General features: G+C 34.9%; 3 protein-coding genes across 6 annotated transcripts in view; 2 read left to right on the forward strand and 1 right to left on the reverse strand.

Moving 5' to 3' along the window:
• Positions 1–5,399: 5,399 nt before the first annotated feature.
• Positions 5,400–5,899, forward strand: LOC107912321 (calvin cycle protein CP12-2, chloroplastic). The gene has a single exon (XM_016840436.2). The coding sequence runs from the start codon at positions 5,400–5,402 to the stop codon at positions 5,784–5,786; it is 387 nt and encodes a 128-aa protein (XP_016695925.1). The 3' UTR covers positions 5,787–5,899.
• A 1,649-nt stretch (positions 5,900–7,548) lies between these two features.
• Positions 7,549–8,419, reverse strand: LOC107912319 (bZIP transcription factor 53). The gene has a single exon (XM_016840435.2). It carries the CDS (start codon positions 8,417–8,419, stop codon positions 7,991–7,993), a length of 429 nt encoding a protein of 142 aa, XP_016695924.1. The 3' UTR covers positions 7,549–7,990.
• Positions 8,420–15,205: 6,786 nt separating this feature from the next.
• Positions 15,206–24,026, forward strand: part of LOC107910936 (vacuolar protein sorting-associated protein 51 homolog) — a 35,682-nt gene continuing 26,861 nt past the window's right edge. Inside the window, exons 1-12 of one of the 4 annotated variants that reach the window (XM_041106012.1) lie at positions 15,206–15,674; positions 15,848–15,987; positions 16,155–16,209; positions 16,326–16,433; positions 16,693–16,791; positions 16,916–16,993; positions 17,073–17,150; positions 17,466–17,621; positions 18,283–18,383; positions 18,468–18,535; positions 18,984–19,057; positions 19,194–19,260. In XM_041106012.1, the coding sequence (XP_040961946.1) occupies positions 15,486–15,674; positions 15,848–15,987; positions 16,155–16,209; positions 16,326–16,433; positions 16,693–16,791; positions 16,916–16,993; positions 17,073–17,150; positions 17,466–17,621; positions 18,283–18,383; positions 18,468–18,535; positions 18,984–19,057; positions 19,194–19,260 (1,213 nt within the window). In that variant the 5' untranslated portion in view covers positions 15,206–15,485. The remainder of the gene's footprint in view (positions 15,675–15,847; positions 15,988–16,154; positions 16,210–16,325; positions 16,434–16,692; positions 16,792–16,915; positions 16,994–17,072; positions 17,151–17,465; positions 17,622–18,282; positions 18,384–18,467; positions 18,536–18,983; positions 19,058–19,193; positions 19,261–24,026) is intronic. The other 3 variants (XM_041106011.1, XM_041106009.1, XM_041106010.1) reach the window with 3 other exon arrangements.

The following is a 24,026-nucleotide window of genomic DNA, read 5'->3' on the forward strand; positions in this document are numbered from 1 at the left end:
GTCCTAATTTAAGGGCTACACACAATGTCTATCGAGAGGTCACTGCTTTGCACGAGTCCATGCCATACTCAGGCACATCTCCTCTTCTTATGAGTGATGGGACTCTTACAAAAATATCGTGTGTTGGAAATTATAATTTACATACAACGAGTAAGGTACTTCATCTGTCTAATGTTCTATGCGTGCCAAATATACAGAAGAATTTGTTGTCAGTATCTAAGTTTGCTAGGGACAATAATGTGTTTTTTGAATTTCATCCATCGTATTGTGTTGTTAAGGACATCCCGACTCAAGAAGTTTTACTGCGGGGCCACACTCGTGACGGGTTCTATTATTTTTTGCCTGCTACTTCTAACTCCATAGTCAATGATCCGTCTATTCTCAACACTAGCTTTCAGGCCTTCGGTGATGGTGATGATGTGTTTGCTTTATGGCACCGCAGACTTAGTCATATGTCTGCTTCAGTTGTTAAAAGTGTTCTTGATAAGTGTAAAATTGTTTCTAATAAATTGTGCCTTGATAATATCTGTACTGCATGTTAAAAAGAGAAATCTCATAAAGTGTCTTTTTCATGTTCTGCTACTGAATATAAGGATTTTTTTTAAATTGGTTATCTCCGACTTATGGGGCCCAGCATCAGTTACATGTGGCAATAATTTGTATTATATTTCGTTCATTGACATGTATAATCGATTTACTTGGATTTATCTTATTTAGCGTAAGCCTCAAGTAGTGGAGTGTTTTCTTTAGTTTCAGAAAATAATCTGAACTCAGTTTGGGAAAGTCATTAAAAGGTTTCAAAGTGATTGGGGTAGTGAGTATCGTGCATTCACAACGGTTCTAAATAATCTTGGGATACTTCATCGTTTATCCTGCCCACATACGTCAGAACAAAATAGAGTAGCTGAGCGAAAACATAGACACATTGTTGAGACTGGTCTTACTCTCTTAGCCCAAGCCAATCTGCCTATAGATTACTGGGGTTATACCTTTTATAGTGTCATTTATCTTATAAATCGTCTACCTACTCCAGTCTTGAAATGACAGTCTTCTTATCAGATCCTTCATGATCATGAACCTACGTATGATCATTTACGGGTATTTGGGTACTGTTATTTTTCATATTTGCGTCCGTTTACACGCCACAAGTTGGATTTTCATTCTCAGCCGTGCACATTTTTGGGATATAGCTCTCAACATAAAAGGTATCACTGTCTCACACCAGATGGTAATGTAATTATTTCTCGGTATGTTATTTTTTATGAACGACGATTTTTGTTTCCTCTATCTACCATGGCTTCAGTTAGTTTTAGCCCAACTGTCTCCACGTATGTTTCTCTTGTTGAGTCTACTATCTCATGTCCTATTGTGACAAGTGAGAGAACCACTGATGTTTTACCATAAATCTACTTTAAATGATTCATCGACCGTATTAGGAACTACTCATGCAGATTTTTCGACTATCGGGCTCAACAGACGCTGGTGGTTCATCTGTTTAGGAACCTGCTCCGAATTTGAGCTCCTCGGCTCTTCCATCTTTCCACCGGGCAATATTCATAGTATGGTTATTAGGTCTAAGGCTGAGATTTTTAAACCTAATGCTCTGATGGTTGAGGTCATTGACTATGAACCACGCACGGTTGAAGAGGCGTTTGCTGATCTAGAGTGGAAACTTGCAGTTCTAGTAGAGTTTGATGCACTTATGGCTAACTCCACTTGGGAACTTTTTTCTCTGCCCTATGGACGAAAAGTGATATGGTGTAAGTGGCTTTTCAAGATAAAAAAAATCTTGATGGAATAATTGCTTGATGAAAGGTTCGACTAGTCGCGAAAGGGTGTTCGCAGGTTCCTGAGTGTGATTTCAAGGAAACGTTTAGCCCAGTGGTCAAACCTGTGACTATTCGAACCACATTGACGGTTGTTGTTTCTCATGGTTGGCAACTTCGTCAAGTAAATGTTAATAATGCCTTTTTAAATAGTAATCTCATTGACGAAGTTTTCATGCAACAACCTCCAGGTTATGTTCAGACTGGTCCAGCTAGAGAGCAGTTGGTGTGTCATCTAACAAAGGTATTGTATGGGCTGCGTCAAGTGCCACGTGCCTGGTTTAACAAATTGAAGCAGTTTATTGTTTCTAACAGATTTCTCGTGTCCAAGTCTGATGCATCTTTGTTTGTTCATGTAACGACCGAATCTGTCATTTATGTTCTGGTTTATGTGGATGATATTATTGTTATAGGGAGCACGACTAATAGTGTAAATAGTTTTATTCAGCTGTTACATAATGAGTTATCCCTGAAGGACATGGGGGATCTTCATTACTTCTTAGGTATTGAATTCACTCGATCTGCCACTGGAAGTCCACACTTATGCCAGCGCAAGTACATCAGAGATCTTCTTGATAGGAGTTCTTTGACTAATGCAAAGAGTGTTCAAACACCAATGGTCAGTTCGTCCACATTGTCTAAAGATGAGGGCGAGCGTCTTGCTGATCCTACAGAGTATCGCAGTCTTGTCGGTGCTCTTCAATATATAGTATTTACCCGACCTAGTATTGCTAATGCTGTAAATCGTGTGTGCTAGTTTATGCATGCACCTACTTCAGTTCATTTGGTGGCTTTGAATGTATTTACATGGGACTATTGATCATAGCTTAATTTTTCGTCCATCCGATAGGCTATCTCTCGTTGGTTATGCTGATGCCAACTGGGGATTGGATTTTGATGATCGTCGGTCTATAATAGGATTTTGTGTGTATTTCGGCGATACGCTTATCTCGTGGTGTTAAAAAAAGTAACAAGTTATTTATCAGTCGACAGCGAAGTAGAATATCGAAGTCTTGCTGCCACTACCAGTGATATTACATGGTTAGTCTCCCTACTAACAGAGTTACAGATTCACTCTGCCGATTCCCCTACTGTTTGGTGTGACAATTCTAGTGTCGTTGCGGTTGCTGCCAATCTGGTCTTACACTCCAAGTTCAAACATGTTGAACTTGATCTATTTTTTATCTGTGAAAATGTAGCTGACGGTTCGCTCATTGTTGGTGAAGTACCAACCTGTGACCAGGTTACTGACATTTTTAAAAAACCCTTGTTTGTCTCTTTATTTACTCGGTTTCGTTCTTTGCTTCGGGTCTTACCTATTGAGAAGCTGGGTGAATGTTAGAGTATATGAATGTTAGGTTGTTAGTCTGTTAACAAAATCTAGTATATTGCCAGTGGATTAGTTAGCAACAGTTAGTCATACTTTGTCATTATATAAGTTCTATCTTTGTACTGTTACAAGCACACAATGAATACAAAATAATCAGCCTTTCATTTCAGTATTTCTCTCTTTTATTCAATTTTATAAAGTTACTTACATTCCCGAATGAAGCTAAAGATTTGTTTCTCATCGCGGCCAATAAGAGAAGAAAGCCCCAAATAACATCCATGGTCCATGGCATTTGTGACGTCCAAGAATGACGACGACCCGATTTTTATCTGTGTAAGAAAAGTTAGTTTTGTGATCTAAATTTATTAAATTGAACTGTTAAAAAAAATTATCCAACAGTTACAAAGTAAGTACGAAAATTAGAAAATAAAATTATTTAGTAGTCAATTAAATAGAATATTAAAAATAGTACAATAATTAAATTGTTAAAGAATCAAGAAGTGAAAGTATAAATGGGAGGGGACTTAAGTGATAATTTTGCCTTGGCCTTAAGTGGTAATTAAACTACACTTAGAATGATGAACGTGAAAAGTTCCACTATCCAGGCTATCATTAAATCATGGCCCTATAAAATCCATAATTAAGTTTACTTAATTAATCAAGTTAAATGTATTGGTGGAAGAGAGAATATGAAAGGACTTTAGGAATGGAAGGAGGACCTAAATAGTAATTTGACCATGATATGTGTAAGGGGAACCGACTGTATTTAGTGGTGATATTCTTTTTATAAATCAAATTATAATGGGATAATTGGATGGTTAATTTGATAAGGTCATCCTCCACTAATGCATGGAGTGACCGGCTTCATGAAGGAAAAAATGAGAAGCTATAAGGCTTATAATAGAAAAAAGAAATTAGAGATCTGAGAAATTATCTTTTAAGTTTGAAGAGAAAGAAAGAAGAAATGGAGAATGAATGCTTATTATCATTATCTTTTTACTCTTCATGACCGAACCCAGAAAAAAGAAGAAAGGAAGAATAAATTTCTCAAGTTTTTATGGCATAGGGTGAATTATTGATCTACAAAGTTTATACTAATCAACCCATTGATTAGTTTTTACATTTGTTAATAATTGTTCAAATTGTCAATACAGAAGTCCTCATATAAGTGAGTTTAGAAACATGAAACGATTCAACTTGATTATGTGAAAATTATGAAAGAGATGAAATGGGTTAGCTTGAAACGTTGTTAAATTAAACTCAAAGTTTACTGGTTATGTTTAAACTATTAGGGACCTAATTGTAAGGGGTTAATAATGAATAATATAGGTTGAGGTTACATTGTTAGAATTATTGCAACGTTTTTTTTTTTTAATTATTGTGCCACTAAGTGAGTTTTCTTTTTTTTTTCAGAATGCTACACTAATAAATCTAATTATTTTAATAAATAGACTTGAATTTTAAATTAAAATCCGAAAAATTGAGGAATTAAATCCCTAAAAATAAAAAATATATAAAAACTAATTTTAAATTTGTGAAAATACAAAGATAATTTCCAAAGAAATACTACATGTATCAAATAATAGAAAGACAGTATGTAACCTCATCTCTTTAATACTATTTTACAACTTCTTCTTTGGGCTACGAATCCTCTTTATCCAAATGAAAGCAAGTTTGTAAAGATTTCCCTTTCAATTCCAGCTCTCTCCCCAATCAGTCTCCAAATTCATACCAATGGCAGTTTGTCTTTGTCCAGAGAATTGCCATCCAAGCTACGACAGAAAGCTTAGGAATGTGCAACGGAACCAAATAAGAGTATCCCACCCTAACCTTTTCCTAATCTTAGAGAAAATCAGGGTTGAAGTATCTCATATCTGCTCCAATACTCTTTGCACTTGAATGACAGCCATGCCACCCAAACAGACCCTTCCTACGTGGCATCGTACAAGTTGGTTCCAAGAGACCAAATCTTTCGGACCAAGCTAATAAAATAAAAATCGGCAGTCCTAGATTTTTAACATTCGAACGAGTGGTCGTTGGTTAGCATATTAGTAAGCAAATTATTGGAAATATCTGTGCTTTTCTCCAACGTGGAAATTCGTTATTGGGCCAATGATGATAAGATATGTGCGTTCAGCAACCATTAGAGTTACCAATTAAAATCCCTGTTCCTCTTATCGTTTCATTTCCTGAAAACCTTAGCACAACTTTTCTTCTCTTAATCCAAAAGCAAACAAGCAACAATGGCAACCCTGTCTAGTGTTAGCCTCGTAAGCCTAAGAGCTGTAGCCAACGTACGGGACTCAAAAAAGGGTGGCCCCGTCAAGGTGGCAACCCTAAGCCAGCCCTGGAAAAGGGTATCCCAGTCCCAGAGGCGGATGCAGGTAATGAAGCCAGTGAGAGCTGCCCCAGATAGCATATCGGAGAAGGTGGAGAAAAGCGTCAAGGAAGCACAGGAGGCGTGCTCGGATGACCCGGCGAGCGGAGAGTGTGTAGCGGCATGGGACGAGGTGGAAGAGCTGAGTGCAGCAGCCAGCCACGCCAGGGACAAGAAGAAAGACAACGATCCTTTGGAGAATTATTGCAAAGACAACCCGGAGACAGATGAGTGCCGCACTTACGATAATTGAAGTATTATTATATTATGACGTCCTTTTTTGTGTTTGGTGATGAAAAATTTGGAGTTGTCCTAAAACTCTTTTTAAGTTGTTAATGTCACACTGAAGATGTTATTGGTGGTTTACTTGTTAAAATCATGTAATCCTATACCATACCACACACTGGAAAAAGAAAAGAAGAAAAGATTAATTAAAAGAGTAGCATATACTATATACTCAGTTCCTGTTTATGCAGACCACCCTGGGTTTTCTTTCTGCACCAACCTCCTCTTGCTTTTGGGGATTTTGAAAGCTTTTCCAGTCTGGTTTATTCAAAGGCAACATTGAAGGCTTATTGACCCTTTATAAATACATTTACTTCTCCATCTTCGTTTTATTCTTTTTTAAGAAATTGCAGTTACAACCATGACCCGTATGGAATGTTGGCTCAATAATAGTTGAAGGCGGGCAGAAAAAAGAAAACAAATATATGACATCTTTGTAAATTTACAACTTTATTTTTAGAAATTTAATCCCTATTTCTTAGACATTTAATATTATTAAATTACATTCCTTTTGATTATGTTACTATCAAGAAAATGTCATATTAACCAATTTGATAATTAGACTTCAATTTTATAGTTAAAAAATATTTAAATTTTTAAAAATAAAAGTAAAGAAGTAAATTTGAAATTTTTAAAGAATGATATATTTTAACATATATATGAGATTGATTTAATTGTACACAATATCGATCGGGAGGAAGCAACAACCGAAGCCTGAAACTAGAGCATGACAGATGGTACCCTCATACATCCACCTGCAGAAGCTAGGACTTTAGTGTTGAAGCGAAAATAAAATGGGTTAATCCCTATTTCTGGTCATCAAATTTGGCAATAGGCTTTAATTTCTTTTTTTGTTGTTGTTGTTTATGTTAGTCTTTGTATTTGGTAATTGTTTATATTGAGGTTTGAATTGTTTTCCCTAACATTTTTAAAGGAAATATTAGGGACTAACTTGGAAAGAAAATTAGCTCTCAATGTGGGAACAATTATCAATTTAGGGACTAACTTGAACCCTAAAAAGTTTATTCCTTAATGTGAGAACACATGCTGAGATCAAACCCCAAATAATGCATTAAACCAAATAAAATTTTAAAAAAAATTGGGAATCAAAGTTAAATTTTCATTTGAAAAGGACTTGAATTGAACTGTTAATAATTTCGGGCTACTAAAAATGTTATTATTCCATTTAATAAGGAAGCGAAGGCCTCCTCTCCACCTGCAATCTTCATTTCGCATCAGCATTTAAATTACATCAACAGTCCCTAGTCTATGTTTAAAATTACATTTCAATCATTTAATCTTCAAAAATTACGTACTAGTCACTGATGTTATCAAGTTTTTACATTTTAATTACTTGTCTCGTTAAGGGAATGATGTACCACGTTAATTCAGAGAGTTAATAACTAATTTGACCCTAAACTAAATAAACAGTATTTAAAAACATACAAAATCATAAAAATAATTAAAATTTAATAAAAACTAAAAATATTATTAAAAAAATGTTTTTTTGTTTGCTAATAGATATAATCCACTCGTTGGCCACTCATAAATATATAACATAAACTTAAAATAAAAATAAAAAAAAAATCAAAAGTCCACCTTGTTGTATGATTCGTTTACTAAATGAATGGCTTTTTGTTGAATGATGTGCAGGGAAGAATTATAGATTAAGACGGTTTAAGCAACTAGATTCAAATGGGCAATGATTGCTAGATTGTTCCCTGGCAGAATTGACAATGCAGTAAATACCATTGGAATGTGATAATGGCTAGGAAACATAGAGACCAATCAAGCATTTACAAAAGGAGAAAGACTTTATCATCTTCTTGTTTTGCCACTCAAGCTTTCCCCTAAAGGATTGGATTTGATAATTCAAAACAATGCTACTAGTGTGACCAATCCACCAATTCATGAAGCAATACATGAATCTGCCTTAACTACCACTCGTTTAGCCCTCACTCCTTCATTAGCTAAACTAACCCATTAATTTTTCACCACTTTTAGTGCAGTTCACAAAAGAGGTATGGTCTTTTTTAACTAACAGTAGAAATGATTATTTGCTTCTTCTTTTTTCTTTTCATGTGAAAAGTGAATGTGGTGAAAAGTGGAAATAGGATTTTGGCTAGTATTATGGGGCAGCATCACCCGTTGGCCAACACAAGGAAGAAGAGTCTATCCATCATACTCGAACATATCAACCGAAGCCATAATTGGCTGTATTGGACAGGGGAGCTGCCACGGCTCCGGAATCTCAGGGATATCAACGGCATACCCGCCGACTTCTTCCACAACTTGCAGCACCGAATTCAGGGACCGCAATCTCTCGGTCAATTCCATCGCCTGAGCTCTTAAAACATTATTGGCCGATTGCATCTCGATGTAGCATTGGGTGGCGACGCTGATCCTTTCAGAGATCTGGCTGTTATCTTTCTGTAATGCGCTCACTTCCTGAACCAAATCTTGGAGCCGCTTCTGCTTCCTCATTCTTGATCGCCTTGCCGATTCACGGTTTGAAAGCATTCTCTTCCTTTTCCTCTCATCGATGTTTGCATACTGCGGATCCGAATCGGATGAACTCGCTGACCTTTGCAAAGAAGCCATAGCAAGGGGAGTGTTGTTCTTTTTTTTTTTATCGGGAAGAATATTTAATATGAACTGATAAATTGAATGATAATTAAGGAATTCAAATTTTTTCAATAGTCAGAGAACTTAGCTAGGGGTTAGATCTAGATGAAGGGATTGATGAACAACGAGGGGAGCTGATTCATGAGAAAACGTAGAACCAGTAAAGGAAAACAACTGAAAACGAGTGAAGAATACGAATTCGACGCATGATGATGGCGTAGCTCATAGAAAATCTAAAATCATTGAAATAGTTCTAAAATAAAGACTCGACTCCGCATTCGCAGATCGGACATGAACAATATAGTCGAAAAATAACAAACAAGCAAGTCAAGAAAAAAAAAGCCCTAGTTCTAAACCAGATCTAAGATAAAAGGAAAAAAATGAGACAAAAAGAGTGAAGACTCAAAAAGGAAAAGGAAAAGAAAAGAACAAGAAACTAAGAATACTTAGCTGGATGAAGAAAATGAAACGCGAAAATAATTGCAGAGCAGACGAAACAGGCGCTAGCAAAGGCGAATCGAAAAGAGGCTTTGAAAACAGGGGATGGGGGCTTTTATAGGCAACTGAGGAAGGACTTGATTGGGTGTTGGATTAGATTAGTGGATAAAATAATGATGAGGTGGAGGGGTATTTAAGGTCTTTTCACTGAGTAACTTAGTGGGTTGGGTGTCAGCGCTGGCGTGCAAAGTGACGCCAGCTTTACGTTCAACACTTTCTTAGCACTTTCCAGCCCTTTTTTTATTTTGGAATATACCCTGTGGATTCTTTTTATTTCCTATTTCCAATAAATAATAAAAAATTAAATTATACCACGTAAAAAATTAAATTAAAATATAAATATAAAAATGAGGGAATGACTGATAAAATTTTTACAAAAGTTTCAAAAATTTTGAAATCAATATTTTTTTAATAATTGTTTTTATAATATTCTTTAAACTTTTTACTCTAAAACATGTCACGTAAGATTTAACATTTTATTTAATAATTAAATTAATAATTTTAGTAATGGAATAACATTATTGTATAACATTTATAGTTTGAGAATATAATTAGAATGTTTAAAAGTTTAAGGACCATTTTAGAATGAAAGTTATAGTTTGAGATGCATGGTCCAATTAACTTTAATATATATATACATATATATATTTTGGGTGAAAAACATAGAAATATAATTACATTAAGATGAATTGAACAAAAGCATCATTAGTCTTGTCTTGTCGAATGAGCTCTAGAACTTCATTCGAGGCAATAACATAAACCTAAATACTTGAATTCCCCGTTTGACTCAGTTTCGCCAAACAATCAACAACTTTGTTAAAATCTCTAGGAACGTACCTGATGCACCATTGCTTTTCAGTTCTCATAATTCTTCGAACGCTTCTGAGCACAGTAATATCAGAGTCTGTCATCATATTTTCTTGTAAAGTCCTAGCAATCTCCAAATTATCCGTCTGAATCGTGGGCCTTTTAAAACATTTGCTAAGCATCACCAGTAGACCATCTAATATTCCCCAAAGTTTCGCTTCGAAGATTGAGCATCATCCCAAACAACGATTAAACCAAAGATTCAATTCCCATGTTGATCGCGTAAAACACCCCCAACAAAAGCTCTCCTATCACCGCTAGTAACTGCATGAACAAATTAACCCACATATTGGCCATGTGTGTTTGAGAAGCAGTTGTTAGAGGGGATTACCAGTTGCCTCTATGACTAAGATCGAACTGTTGCGCCTAACCAATGTAAACCTTAACAGTTTCAAGAGCCGTCCAAGTGATGCATTGAAAAATGAACAAGTTATTGTTTTTCCAAATACGCCATGCAATTAGCCCGAAGAGACAAGACTAAAAAACCCTCGTCCAGACAATCACACATTTGATTAAAGATTAGTAGTCAACCAATCTTGTAAAAATCTGAAAAAGAAATGACTTTGCCTATCGCTAGGAATTACTTGTAACCAAGCTTTCTTCGCAGCCGAGCAATCTTTAAGAGCATGAAGAGTATCCTCAATTTCACAACCGCGATTAGGACAAGAGCTATTATGGTCGATTCCCCGCCTAGAACGCTCCAAAATAGTTAGAAGCCTTTGCTTAAAAGCTAACCAAAAGAAAATCTTTACTCTCTGCGACCCCTGACCTTAATATATTTATTAATTTAAAAAAGGTTTTACTCACTATTTGGCCTCTGAACTGTACTCATTTTCCCATTTTAGTACATGAATTTTTTTTTCGTTATGGTATCTATATTTTACTCTGTTACATGTTTTATTACCTAAAAGTTAATGGCGCTAAAACAAGTTGGCCAATGAAAACATGTCATGTCATGAACAACACGACACATTGATTGATAGCGTGAAAAGTTTACCAAAGTTAACTAATGTTGACCATGTTAATCGATAAAAAATTGTAAAAATTTATGAAAATTATTAAAAAATACTAAATAATTATAAAAATAATTAAAAAGTGGTCTCGGGAGCTTATATTATTCATTCTGGGTTGATGGGTTTTTTATTTTGGTTTTATATATGATTTGTAAAAAAACATTAACTATGGGAATAAAGTATATATTTTATAATTTTTCCAATTTTTAAAAAGTTGTTGAAATTTATAAAAAAATGTAATATATTTAAAATTTTATAAAAAAATTAAAAATTATAAAAACATATACTTCATTAAAACACCTACTCCCATAGTCAAATTTTCTTTTTCTTTTTTACAAATTGTAAAGAAAGCCAAAAGAAAAAAAACTCACTAGTCATTATTGAATAATATAACCTTCTAAATCACAAGTTTTAATTATTTTAATATTTTTTTATTTTTTTTCATATTTCTATAAGTTTTCAAAATTTTAATTTTTTTTATTTTTTAAATATTTTTAGATATTTTGTTGATTTTCTACATTTTAAATGATTTTTTGCTTCATCAACATGAGTCAATGTCAGTCAACTTTGGTCAACCTTCCATATTACCGATCAGCATACCACATTACCGGTCAATATGCAAAGTCATAGATGACGTGGTGTGTTTTTATTGGTTAGATTTTTTTAAAAGGTCCTAAAACGGGTAATAGAGAAAAGTTTATATCTTAAAATGGGACAAAAAAGATTTAATATCAAAGTGAGAAAAAGAATATAATTCAAGAGCAAAATAGTCTGTAAAGGTACTTTAAAATAACTAAAATACTAGTTAATAAAATCTTATTAAAAATTTGACTTGTAATTTGAATTTATTTTTGTGGTCACATTATCCTCGGTAAGAATTTATTTTTTCACTATTATATTTGGGCAAAAATTTGATAAGTGTAGGTGGATTTGGTAGGGGTGAATAATCAGTTTGGTCGATTTTTTTACAATTGACTTGAACACATTAAAACCGAATCAATTAATTTTTATTGATAAAACCGATCAAAGTGAACTAATATAGATTTTATCAAATATTTTGATTAACCAACTTAATTTTTATTTTATATATTTATTATAATATATATTTTTAAATCATTAAAACATAATATAATATAATCCGTTTTTTCGGTCAGTTCAGTTCTAGAATTCAGAAATTGAGAATTGATCGGCAAAGCCGACTAAATTGAGGATGAAACCAACAAAACCATCCCACTTGACAAAATCGAAATCAAAAATGGATTGTGTCGATTTTTTGATTAAAATCGAGTTTTACTCTCCCCTAGGATTAGGTGCTGATGGTTAAATTATGCTCGAAAAGACTTTTAAATTTGTTATGTTTATATTTTAGGTGTTGCTATTTAAATTTGTTTCCCCGAAGGGACAAGTCAGGAGTACGCCAGAGAAGCGCGACGAAAGGGGAAACTATGCATACGGTGGACTTAGTTGGACAAGTGGCGTATTGTAGGATTACACCATATAAGTCTGTTTTATTAAACTTCTGAATTGTAATAAATTATTATAGATATGATGTATTATGTTTAAATACATTTTCTTGTTTCTTTAATGATAACGATTTACGATAAATGTTAAGGAAAATGTCTTGTGTTAAAAGTCTAAGAATGTTGTTTAGAAATTTTGTTAAGTGAATTGTGTAATAACACCCAAGATCCACACCAGAGAATCATGTTAGGTTAAGGGCATTACACATTTGTTGTGGATTTCCAATCTAACCTCTTCTGTGATTTTGGCGTGTTATCGAATGGAATAGCTCTTATGAGCGAATTGGCGTGTTCTCGATAAGTTACTCGCGTATTTCTTTTATTCAGAGTGGTTTATTGGGTTGAATGTTTTCTGAATGAAATGTTTATGATATGTTATATGTTTGAATGCGATGTACTCACCTTATATACATAAATGTGTTGGCAAGATGTGGAATTTAGATAAGTTATATGTATATATATAAAAAAAATGTTTTGGCGAGGTGAGTTTTTTTATGCTTTAAACCTATGAGCTTGCTATGCATATCTAATCTTTACCTCGTTTAATTTCCTCTTTCTTATAGAGTAGTTGGCGGAACTCGATAGGCAGATTGATCTACAACTTACACTATCCAACTTCTGTTCCAGTAGAATTATTTTAACTCTGCATTGGGTCTAGTGGCATGTACATAGAATGTCTATTCTGCAAAATTGAATGTGAAATGAATAGTAATGGATTGAATGTTATATATATACTTTTTCGTGATGCTTGTTCAGTGTTGACGTAGACAATTAGCACGCTTGAAATGAAAATGATTGCATGTATTGAACATGCTAACTTATTTTGATAATTGATGGAATTAAAATGCGGACCACGTTATCTTCGTTGATTTTGGCATGGTGTCCAAATGCGACTCTATGTGGTGGATAAATTTAGATCGTGTGGTCACAGCGTTCATATTAAGTACAAGAATATGGCGAACTCCCTTCCGCATTCATTTGGCGGAGGGCTTGAGAGGACATTTTTTGGCAGACCACCTTGGCATGCTCCACTGGAAACTTTCAAATGAAAACTATAAATCACCTAAAACTAAGGATGTCTATTTTAAAACCTAATCAGTCTCGTTCAAGTTATAACCTCTAATATATGTGTGTAATCTAAATAAAATTATATAAAAAAAATTGATGGTTGTGCATGTGAATGTCTCTGTTTTACTGTAACATCTCATAAATCAGGTTCAGTGACCAAACTAGACGAGAGGTGTTACATTTGGACTCTTATTTATGATTCTTTGTCTCTTAGAACACACTTCAATCAGTTGTCTTTCCTTTGGACTCGTAAGAGAGCAAATGAGACAACTCATTCTCTTACTAGGGTGGCCTTATTCTATGTGAACTACACTAAGTATGATATTCCTTCCACTAATCTTCTTTTTGTTATTAGTTCGGATACCAATTCAGTTTTAACTAGTGAAAGAGATGAATATATGATCGAGTGTATGGTAAGTCTGTTTGGTTAAGATTAGTTTTAGGTCTTTCCCTTTATGGATTTTATATATATATTTAATATAAATCTTGTTTTACTTAAAGAAATAATTTGACAATAATTAAGATTAATTTGAATTTGAATTAAAAAAATTGCTAATTTTTTTGGTTTAAAGAAATTTTCTATTTGTCATATGCAAGTTACAAAATTATATTAAAAATATATTTAGCTTAGACTCATAAATCTCAAGAATAGTAGAAGCTAACGAAGCAAACTAAAAACCTAGAATTAAAACCAAGGCATACGAGCCAAGAACATTTGACCAAAAAAAAGCCAAGAAACATAACACCAAACTTCACTCGAAGCTTGCACATCAAACTCACATAACATCAATATCGAGTTATCAATTCGGAGAGACAAAGGTTGAAATTGGTTAGCAGAAGCACAAGCATTAGAAGAGTCAAGCTCGCAAATTGAGGCATTAGCCACTAGATTAGGAGTCATTTTACTGGTGCATTGACTCTCGCAAACAAAGCCATGCTCTCCTCAACAAACCATCGAACTCCAATATAAATGGAATAGAGAGAATAAAGAGCTTTTAAGGACTAAAAAACGTTTTCCTCCCCAAATGAGATAATAAGGAGTCGACCCATCAAAATAGAAGTAAATGAAAAATGATAGTGTTCTTCCAACTAGTCAACCATGTTTGTGGTAATGCTTGTTATTATATCAAAAAAACAAGTTGAAGAGGAGGAAAAACAAGGGAATATATGAATATATGAAAGGAGGAATAAGATGAAGAGGTTGGAATAAAAAAGTAGAGGGAAGATTGGAGAGAGGAGGGGCGGACGGCGCACAACAATCCAAATAGAAGTTGGTTGCACGATGGCTATAACAGAGATGAGGGGTTTTAAGGTTTCTTTAAAATTTTAGGGAGAAAAAGAATAAATTTTGAAAAGAGAGATAACACTTTGCTAAGTTACTGTTAAAGTTATTAGAAACTTGTTTGATAGTGCCAAATTTAAATAGATATTATTTTTAACTAAAGATAAATTATATGCATGAATTTAACATATGCAGTTTTAGTACAATGTTGCCAACGAGGTGTTGATATTGTCGAAAAAGGCTAAGGCTCTAACTTTTTAAGTAACCATGGATCATTTTTGTACAATTATATTTCTTTGCTCATTTGTGTTTGAAGAAATATTTATAATTGTAATTAGAATAAATATTATAATAAAATAAAAATTTAAATTATTCTCCCCAAAGTGAAAGCACTGAATCCTAGACAAACGAAGTGTTGTGTCAAGGCTTGACCCATTCAATTTGATCTGAATTATAAGGCAATCCAATTAAATGCACCACAAGTGTTATTTAATTGCGGGCATTTAGGCTTTAGTTTTGTTTGTTACACTAAATTTTAGGCACACATGATAAGGTGGTGAAATTAACCTTAAAGAAAACTAAAAAAAAAAAAGCACCCAGAAAAAGCCTCAAGAGCAAATCGGGATGATTCTTCATTCATCCACAAGCCACATCGTTTGATTCAAGATTTCCTATTCAGCTTCCTGGCGTAGTTCATTCAATCCATTAACTACAAACAATTTCATTCGCTATTTACAATTTCCCGATTTAAATCTAAAACATATTTCTTTATTAATTTGCGTAATACAAAATAAATGGTCGACCGAGCAAAAATGGCGACCGATGATATTCCATTGGATGACAAGGCCAAGAGAATGAGAGATCTATTGTCAAGCTTCTACTATCCATATCATGGTTCATCTCCCAAAGCTCATTCAAATTACGAAAACTTGGATTCCATCAATTCCGCATCTTTCGATCCTGAGCACTACATGAACCTTCTCGTACGCCTCTCCTAATTCTCTTTATCGAAATCATGGTTAAGATTTAAAGCAATTCTAATGCTAGATTTATAGATTTTTTTTATACTGAAGTCTGTTTGGACTAATGATGTATTAGACTGGATTTGAATTGGAAGGTTTGTTCCTTTACAGCATGGATTGGATTAAATCTGTAGGTACAAAAGTCGAATTTGGAAGAGCTTCTTCGGAAGCATGTTGAAATGGCAGCCGAAATCAAGAACCTTGATACTGATTTGCAAATGTTGGTTTATGAGAATTACAACAAGTTTATTAGTGCCACGGATGCAATTAAATGGTAACTTCTTTCAATCTTTGAAATTGTTAGTAACAATTGGCCTGCAACTATATTTAGTGAACGAATAGTGGATACTCCCTTGTTTCATCAAGATTTACGATGTTGTATTAACTGGTTTTCAACTATAATTTATTTAAGAACTCTAACTCAAACATTGATTTTTACAGGATGAAAAGTAATATTGTAGGCATGGAAGCAAATATGGAGCAACTTCTTGATAAGGTGTGTAAGAATATTTTCGCGTCATCTCTATGTGAAAATTTTAAAACAATGCATTCAAAAGAAACGTAAAGAGAGGATTATTGCAAAGAATAGATTTTCTTCATCTGTGATTGTAGATAATGTCAGTGCAATCTAGAAGTGATAGGGTCAACACTTCTCTTTTTGAGAAAAGAGAACACATTGAGAAGTTGCACCGAACAAGGAACCTTCTGCGTAAAGTTCAGGTATCGAAAAATGTTTGTGGTGAATTGTGAGTAACATGACAATAGTTATAGAACTAAACTGAAAGTAGGTTAACCAAATGTAGCCATTATAAGTGTCGTGCAATATTTTATCAAACAATCAAGAGTAAAGGCTATGACATTTATGCGTTTTAGATGTTACTGCACAAGGGAAATTTTCAGATTGGATAATTATAATATTACTTTAAGTTTATATATGAATGGGTGAGATTCGAAATTTGTTTTATGTGAAAAAGAACAGTTCATTTATGATCTACCCGCTAGACTTGCAAAGTGCATCAAGTCAGAAGCATATGCTGATGCAGTCAAATTCTACATTGGAGCTATGCCAATTTTTAAGGTCATTGATGCTTGCCTTGTTCATCTATTTTGTATATTAATTTTGTTGTTAGTACTTAACTTTGCTTTTATGTCATAATTTTTTATTCAAAAAGTTTGACACAGACCATTGCTTTTCTTACCAGGCATATGGAGATTCATCTTTCCAGGACTGTAAAGGAGCATCTGAAGATGCAATTATTATAATATTAAAAAACTTGCAGGCATGTTTATCTTTGTGTTATGCATGCAAGGTGATTTTTTCTGATAAATTTTTAATGCTTGATGAAATTTTCTTCTCAGGGAAAGCTATTCTCAGATTCTGAATCCATTCAAGCTAGAGCTGAAGCTGCAGTGCTTTTGAAGCAATTAGATTTTCCGGTTTGTATTGAAACTTTCAGATCAGATTTTAAATTAGATTAGAGCTTAAAGCATTAAACACTAGATTAGCTACTGTGCAAGCCATTTTCTATGCATGAAAATACATTAGCAAATAGTTGGAAACTATATCATCCTTTCTTTCTCTCTTTGATGTCTTCTTTAAAATACATAAAAAAATTTATTGTCGATAACCTCTAACATGTGCAGTATATTTATTAATCTTAATGGTAATATTGTTCTCTACAAAAGTTTTATTTGAGTTATATCTATTTGACATAAATACATATGCATGATGCATATCCATAATTGGTGCAGGTGGATAGCTTACAGGCAAAACTCCTTGAAAAGTTAGAGCGATCTCTTGGAGACCTTCAATTGAAAACAAATGAAATTGTGAATGTTTTACGAGAACCTAATGATCCTTCTAAACAAGGAAAAGGTTTTGACTCGATTCCTGGTATAGGTCATGAGGTAACTAAGCATGAAGTAGCATTTTTTTTTTCGTAATTTCTTATATTTGACTTGGTGGGTAAGAACTAGGGTGGATAAACGAATTATAAAAAGAAAAAATAAAATTGTATTTTTTTCAAAGAAAATGCATGGCTTTTTGAACCATGTTAAATTTTTATAATGCACGTTCTTTTGTGAAACTCTTACATTGCCTTGGGAATCTTATGCCATGATCAATGTTTTAAGGTTGATTGTTTTCAATACAAAAGATTATGCATAATGCAACTGGGTGTATGAAATATTTTATTTCTGCATTGCAATTCTAACTGTCTATAAAGGCAACTAACCAATAATTTTCTTCACTATTCAATGTGTGCTTGGTACTACACTAGTGACCAAACTCTTTTTTTGTTTTTTACAAATTTCTTTAGAGTTGAATGCTTGTTGGTTAGAGCTCTATATCTTTGTTAGTGGATCTTTGTTAATGACCAGATGATGTGTTTTCCAAATTATCTCTAATTAAATTAGCCTATATGACACTACTTTTGTGTTTTTAGTTCTTTAACTGTAGTTAAATTAGTCATCTCAAGCATCCCCTAAAATAAAAGGAGGTTGTAGGGAGTAGGAGGGTAGAAAAGTGCCATCTGGACTCATGAAGAACCTTTTCAATTATCTAAAATAGGTCTCTGTCCATGGATTTGCGGAGGCTATTCGTGCTTATCGAGTAATATTTCCGGATTCTGAAAGTCAATTAATTAAACTTGCACAAAACTTGGTCATCAAGTAAGCAGCTTCAATAGAATTTCTATTGTTTATAAGAATACGTAGCACGAGAAAGTTCCACTTAAATGTTGCCTTTTTCTTCAGGCACTTTGAAATAACTGAGCAACGTGTAAAGAGACGAATTTCTTCTACCAATTTCCTTGGTGCTCTTCGTAAGTAGTGTGCATTTGCTTTTTCTCTTTTCTCTTCCTTCATGATTTTAGCAACGCAGCCCCAAATATTTAACATAACTAATGAAAATGTCTATCATTATTAGCAAATGCACATTCCAACTGTGTTTGCATAAGTCAAATAGTTTATCATCTTATATGACATTTAGAGATGCCTTTGTCATATTATTCTTGATGGAGTACTTGTTTAAAAGATTCCCCAACTGGAACTAAGGATTCTTTTATGTCCATGAGAAGATTGATTCGAGATAAATCACTATTGTTTAATACTGGTGTGAATTCAAACTTATTTATTTCTAAAGTCATTAACATTATTAGTTATTTTGCTTTCATATTAACTTACGCGTTATAATTTTTATAGTATTTTTTTATTCTTATTTTGCACTTAAATTTATTTAGCCATTTTTTCCCATTGCCAAATCCATTGTAGGGGCTATATGGGATGATGTGCTTCTGATGGATGGAGTCTTAAGTGAGGCTGCGCTATCTAATTTTTCTTTGGAGGTCTTTCTTGAATTTCATATGAAATCATTTTCTTTCTAGTCTTTTGCATTTTTATCTTCTTTAATCTTGAGTAGAAAGATAAGCAGTGTTCATATTGAGGGAGGAATCACCATCTAATGATATTTTGTGGTCTCAGGTTGCTCATGCAACTGTTAAAAAGTATGTTGCCAGCACATTTACTTACCTTCTGCAAGACATATCAGGTTATTTTTTCTATTGATTGTCCTGTCAAAAAATATTTTACTCTTTTGGAGTTTCAAATCACCCAAAAGATGAAAGCATGGTTTAGATTTTACTATGTGCAGGTTGTTGTTTTTACCCATTTTATGACAGAAGTCTAAATATCTAATCAACTATTCTTCAATCCTAAGAGTATTAGTCCACTTGAATTTTACCTGAAATGCATAAACCCTAAACCAAGCTTTGCAAAAGCCTATTTATTATCTTCCACTTACAACTGTGGCTATTCTAGAATAGATATCATAGTTATATCATTAATAATTTTCAAAAGCATGTTCAGTTGGCAGTTGTTTATGGAAAATGGTAGGTTCACTAATGGTTAAACCGAAATGAACTAAGACTCATTTCATAAGCTAAAGATTACAAAATGAACAAAAGATAGCTAGCTTGCGTCAGCAGCTCCTGCATAGCTTGGTCTTCATGACCTGCTTGCTGTCGAGTGTTTGCTGCATGCTGAACTAACTTCATCACTCCTCCTTGGTTTGCATGGTGCAAACACCTAACTTTCTTCTTAAATACTCAAACCTTGTGACATTAAGACCTTTAGTTAGAATGTCAACAAGTTGATCTTCTGAATTGCAGTGAATCAGCTTCATCTCTTGTGCTTGCTCCATTTCTCGAACAATATGCAACTTAATGCTGAAATGCTTTGTTCTTCCATGGAACACTGGATTTTTAGCAATTGCAACAGCAGATTGGTTGTCACAAAAGATCTCTGTTGCTTCTCTTTGATGCACATTCAAATCGGCTAAGATTTTCCTTAGCCAAATGGCTTGGTTCACAGCACTTGCAGCTGCCACATATTCTAATTCAGCAGTAGATTGAGCCACCAGACTTTGCTTCTTCGAGCTCCAACAAAACATGGCTGAACCAAGGTTAAAAGCATACCCTGAGGTGCTTTTCATGTCATCTGTCGAGCCAGCCCAATCACTATCAGTATAGCCAATCAGCTTCAGATTTCCCTCCTTGCTGTACTTCAAACCATAGCTTAAAGTGTCTTTGACATATCTCAGCACTCTCTTTGCAGCTTGACAATGCTTCTCATTGCAACAATGCAAGAATCTTGAGAGCAATCCTACAGCATACATTATGTCTGGTCTAGTGGCAGTTAAGTATAGCAAACAACCAACTAGACTTCTGTAGGTAGTTTCACAAACTCTCTCAAATTCACCTTGGCTCGATAGTTTTTCTCCAACAGCAACAGGAGTTTTAGTTGCCTTGCTGTTTTCCATGAAGAACTTAGTCAGAATCTTTGTGGCAAAGCTTTTCTGACTTAGAAATATCCCATTCTGTGCTTGAGTCGCCTCCATTCCAAGGAAATAGGACATCTCCCCTAGATCAGACATTTCAAACACCTCCTGCATCTTGGTCTTGAAATTTACCAACATTGTTTGATCTCCTCCTGTCACCAGCAGGTCATCAACATACAGGGACACAATGAGCTGTGTTTGTGCCCCTTCCTTCTTGACATACAGTGTTGGTTCACTCTTGCTTCGATCAAATCCCAAGTCAGTCAAGTAGCCATCGATTCTGGAGTACCAGGCCCTTGGAGCCTATTTTAAGCCATATAGGGCCTTCTTTAGTTTATAGACCATGTGCTCTTTGCCAGCTATCTCAAACCCTTGTGGTTGATCAACATAAATGTCTTCATCTAAGAAACCATTCAGAAAGGCTGATTTCAAATCAAGTTGATGGATCTTCCACTTGAGCTGTACTGCTAAGACAATCGGCAATCTGATGGTGTCTAGCCTGGCCACTGGTGCAAAGGTCTCCAAGTAGTCCAGGCCATACCTCTGACTGAACCCCTTAACAACCAACCTTGCTTTCAGTTTGTTCAAGGTTCCATCAGCATTCTGGTTAGTTTTGTACATCCATTTCACCCCAATTACCTTCCTTTTGACTAGCCTTTCAACCAATTCCCAGGTCTGGTTCTTCTCAATCATGCTGATCTCCTCAGCCATTGCCTGCTTCCACCCTTGTTGTAACACCCCGAACCCGAGACCGACACCGGGGTCGGACACGAGATGTTAACAAACTTTGAAAAATTTTTCCAGACACTGCCCAGTCTGAGTACTAATCGCTTCAAAAATCATATCTTGAGTTTCACAACTCAAAAATCAGTTTTGTGATTTTTCCCTGAAACTAGACTCATGTCCCCACCTATGGATTTTTTTCTAGAATTTTTGGTCTGGCCAATTAGTACAGTTTATTAGTCAAAGTCTCCCATGTTACAGGGGTCGACTACACTGACCTTTTCCCATTACGACTGGGATATCTCTCTGCACAGAGCTTCAATACTGATGCCGTTTGTTTCTATGGAAACTAGACTCAGAGAGGAATCCATACATATATGGTATGACCCCTAATTATCTCTGTTCAATTTATAGTGAATTTCCAAAGGCGGAACAGTGAATCCAGAAACTGTTCTGGCCTTGTTCCACAAGAACCCGAATATCTCTTTCTGTACTGTTCCTATAATTGTTTCGTTACTTCCATATGAAAGTAGATTCATCAAGGTTCGATTACATAATTTATTCACTATTTAATTCCACTCCTACGAATTCTTGTGATTTTTCCAATCCACACCACTGCTGCTATCAGCTTCTGTTTTCAAAGTGAACCTTACCTAATTTGGGGTTTCATGGACCAACTAGGGCCTTGTCATACATAAGCCCACATATGATCATACTTAGCCATTCTAGTGGCTGATCATTTGCTCAACACTTCCATTCCAACTATAGTTACATCATGAAACCATCTATACATCCATAAATACGAATGGTCTAATGCCATACTCCACTTCTACAAGTCATTTTCGCATGGCTGTACACTTATACATTTCATAAAGTACTCGAAAGACAACAATGGGTAGTCCTATACATGCCATAACAAAATTCAAACAAAATAGTACCCAAAAGAGCCTTTAATAGTGTGGGCGACTTCGACTTCAAGATCCCGAGTCCGATAGCTGGAGAACCAAAAATCTATAAAACAGAGGAGCAATGTAACGAGTAAGCAATTTATGCTTAGTAAGTTTGAGCAAGGAATTCCAGCATGCACAAAGAATAGCACACATTTAGCTAAACGGAATATTTCATAATACACAATTTACCGATATCAAACTTGCTTCACAACATTAACAACCCTTATGTACATACACAATAAACTAACTTGGCCGAAGGCCGGTAGCTCGTTTATCAACTGAGCGAACATTTATTTGTAAGGGCTCGATTAAATTCAACACATACGTAACATATCCCCATATTGGGATGTTTTTCGAGTATTCGCTGGAATTTTACAGCAAGCTCATTCATTACCAAATCACGTACCTTCGGGATTTAACCGGATATAGCTCCTCGTTCAAATGCCTTCGGGACATAGCCCGGATTTAGTAACTCACACAATGCCTTCGGGACATAACCCGGATTTAACAATTCGCACGAATGCCTTCGGGACTTAACCCGGATTTAACAACTCGCACGAATGCCTTCGGGACTTAACCCGGATTTAACAACTCGCACGAATGCCTTCGGGACTTAACCCGGATTTAGTATCTCGCACAAAGGCCTTCGGATCTTAATCCGGATATATTCACTTAGCACAAAGCCTTCGGGACTTAGCCCGGACAGCATTCAATTAATCATGCACATCTAACAATAATTCATGGCACATTCATATTTCATTTTCGTTTACGAAACTCAAACACAAGGCACATATTGTCCTTGCACATTCGGCTCAATAGCCACACATAGAGCATGATTTAATCACATCGAAATTTAAGCTCTCTTACTCAAGAACTTACCTCGGGTGTTGTCGAACGATTCCGCTAGCTATTCAACCACTTTTTCCTTCCCTTTATCGGTTTTATTTCCCCTTTGCTCTTGAGCTTAATCAAACAAATAAATTGATTTCATCATTTAGGCATCAAAAGATGAACACAAGGCACTTAGCCCATATTTATACATTAGACATTAAAGTCTCATACATGCAAAAATCATGCATCAACACAACATATTAGCTAATTTCTTTGCCCTTGGCCGAATATGCATGTCCATTTTTGGGGTCGATTTCAACACTTAATACACACATATACACACTAGTAAAGCATCCTCCCCCTTTTCATCAATTTAACACATGCATTGCTCATTAACATGCAAAGTTACATTCGGCCTTAGCACACATCTTGCTAGCCGATTCTTCTCCATTTAGCAACCAATGCACATATGTGCTCACACAAAAAAAATGCTAAAAAGGAGGTTCAATAATCATCAAGCCATCATCACATGCATCATTAACAAGCTTCATATTTTGCATGCAATGGCATTAACACAACCTCCACCTAGGCCGAATCTTAACTCATCCTCATGCCTCATCACCACAACATCAAACATCAACCAAGAATGATTCATCCATGGTCAAGTGCCATTTCCATCACATAGCAAGATTTAGACCATGGGTTAGGTAGAACTCAAACTAACAACTAAAACATGCATGCCTCTCATGGAATATCATCAAACATACCTTAGCCTAGCTACATGCATGGCCGAATCTCTTCACCTTTCTTCTTCTTTCCTCCTTAAAATTTTTGGCCAAGGATGAACCAAAGGATGAGAAAATTTTTCTTTGTTTTTCTTTCTAGTTTTTGGCAAGCATGAAGATGAGAAAAGGATGAACAAAATTCCCCCCTTTCTCTTCTTTAGCTCACGGCAATGGGGGGACAAACACTACA

Source organism: Gossypium hirsutum, chromosome D11 (genome assembly GCF_007990345.1).
Source record: "Gossypium hirsutum isolate 1008001.06 chromosome D11, Gossypium_hirsutum_v2.1, whole genome shotgun sequence".
In the NCBI taxonomy this organism is placed as follows: Eukaryota; Viridiplantae; Streptophyta; class Magnoliopsida; order Malvales; family Malvaceae; genus Gossypium; species Gossypium hirsutum.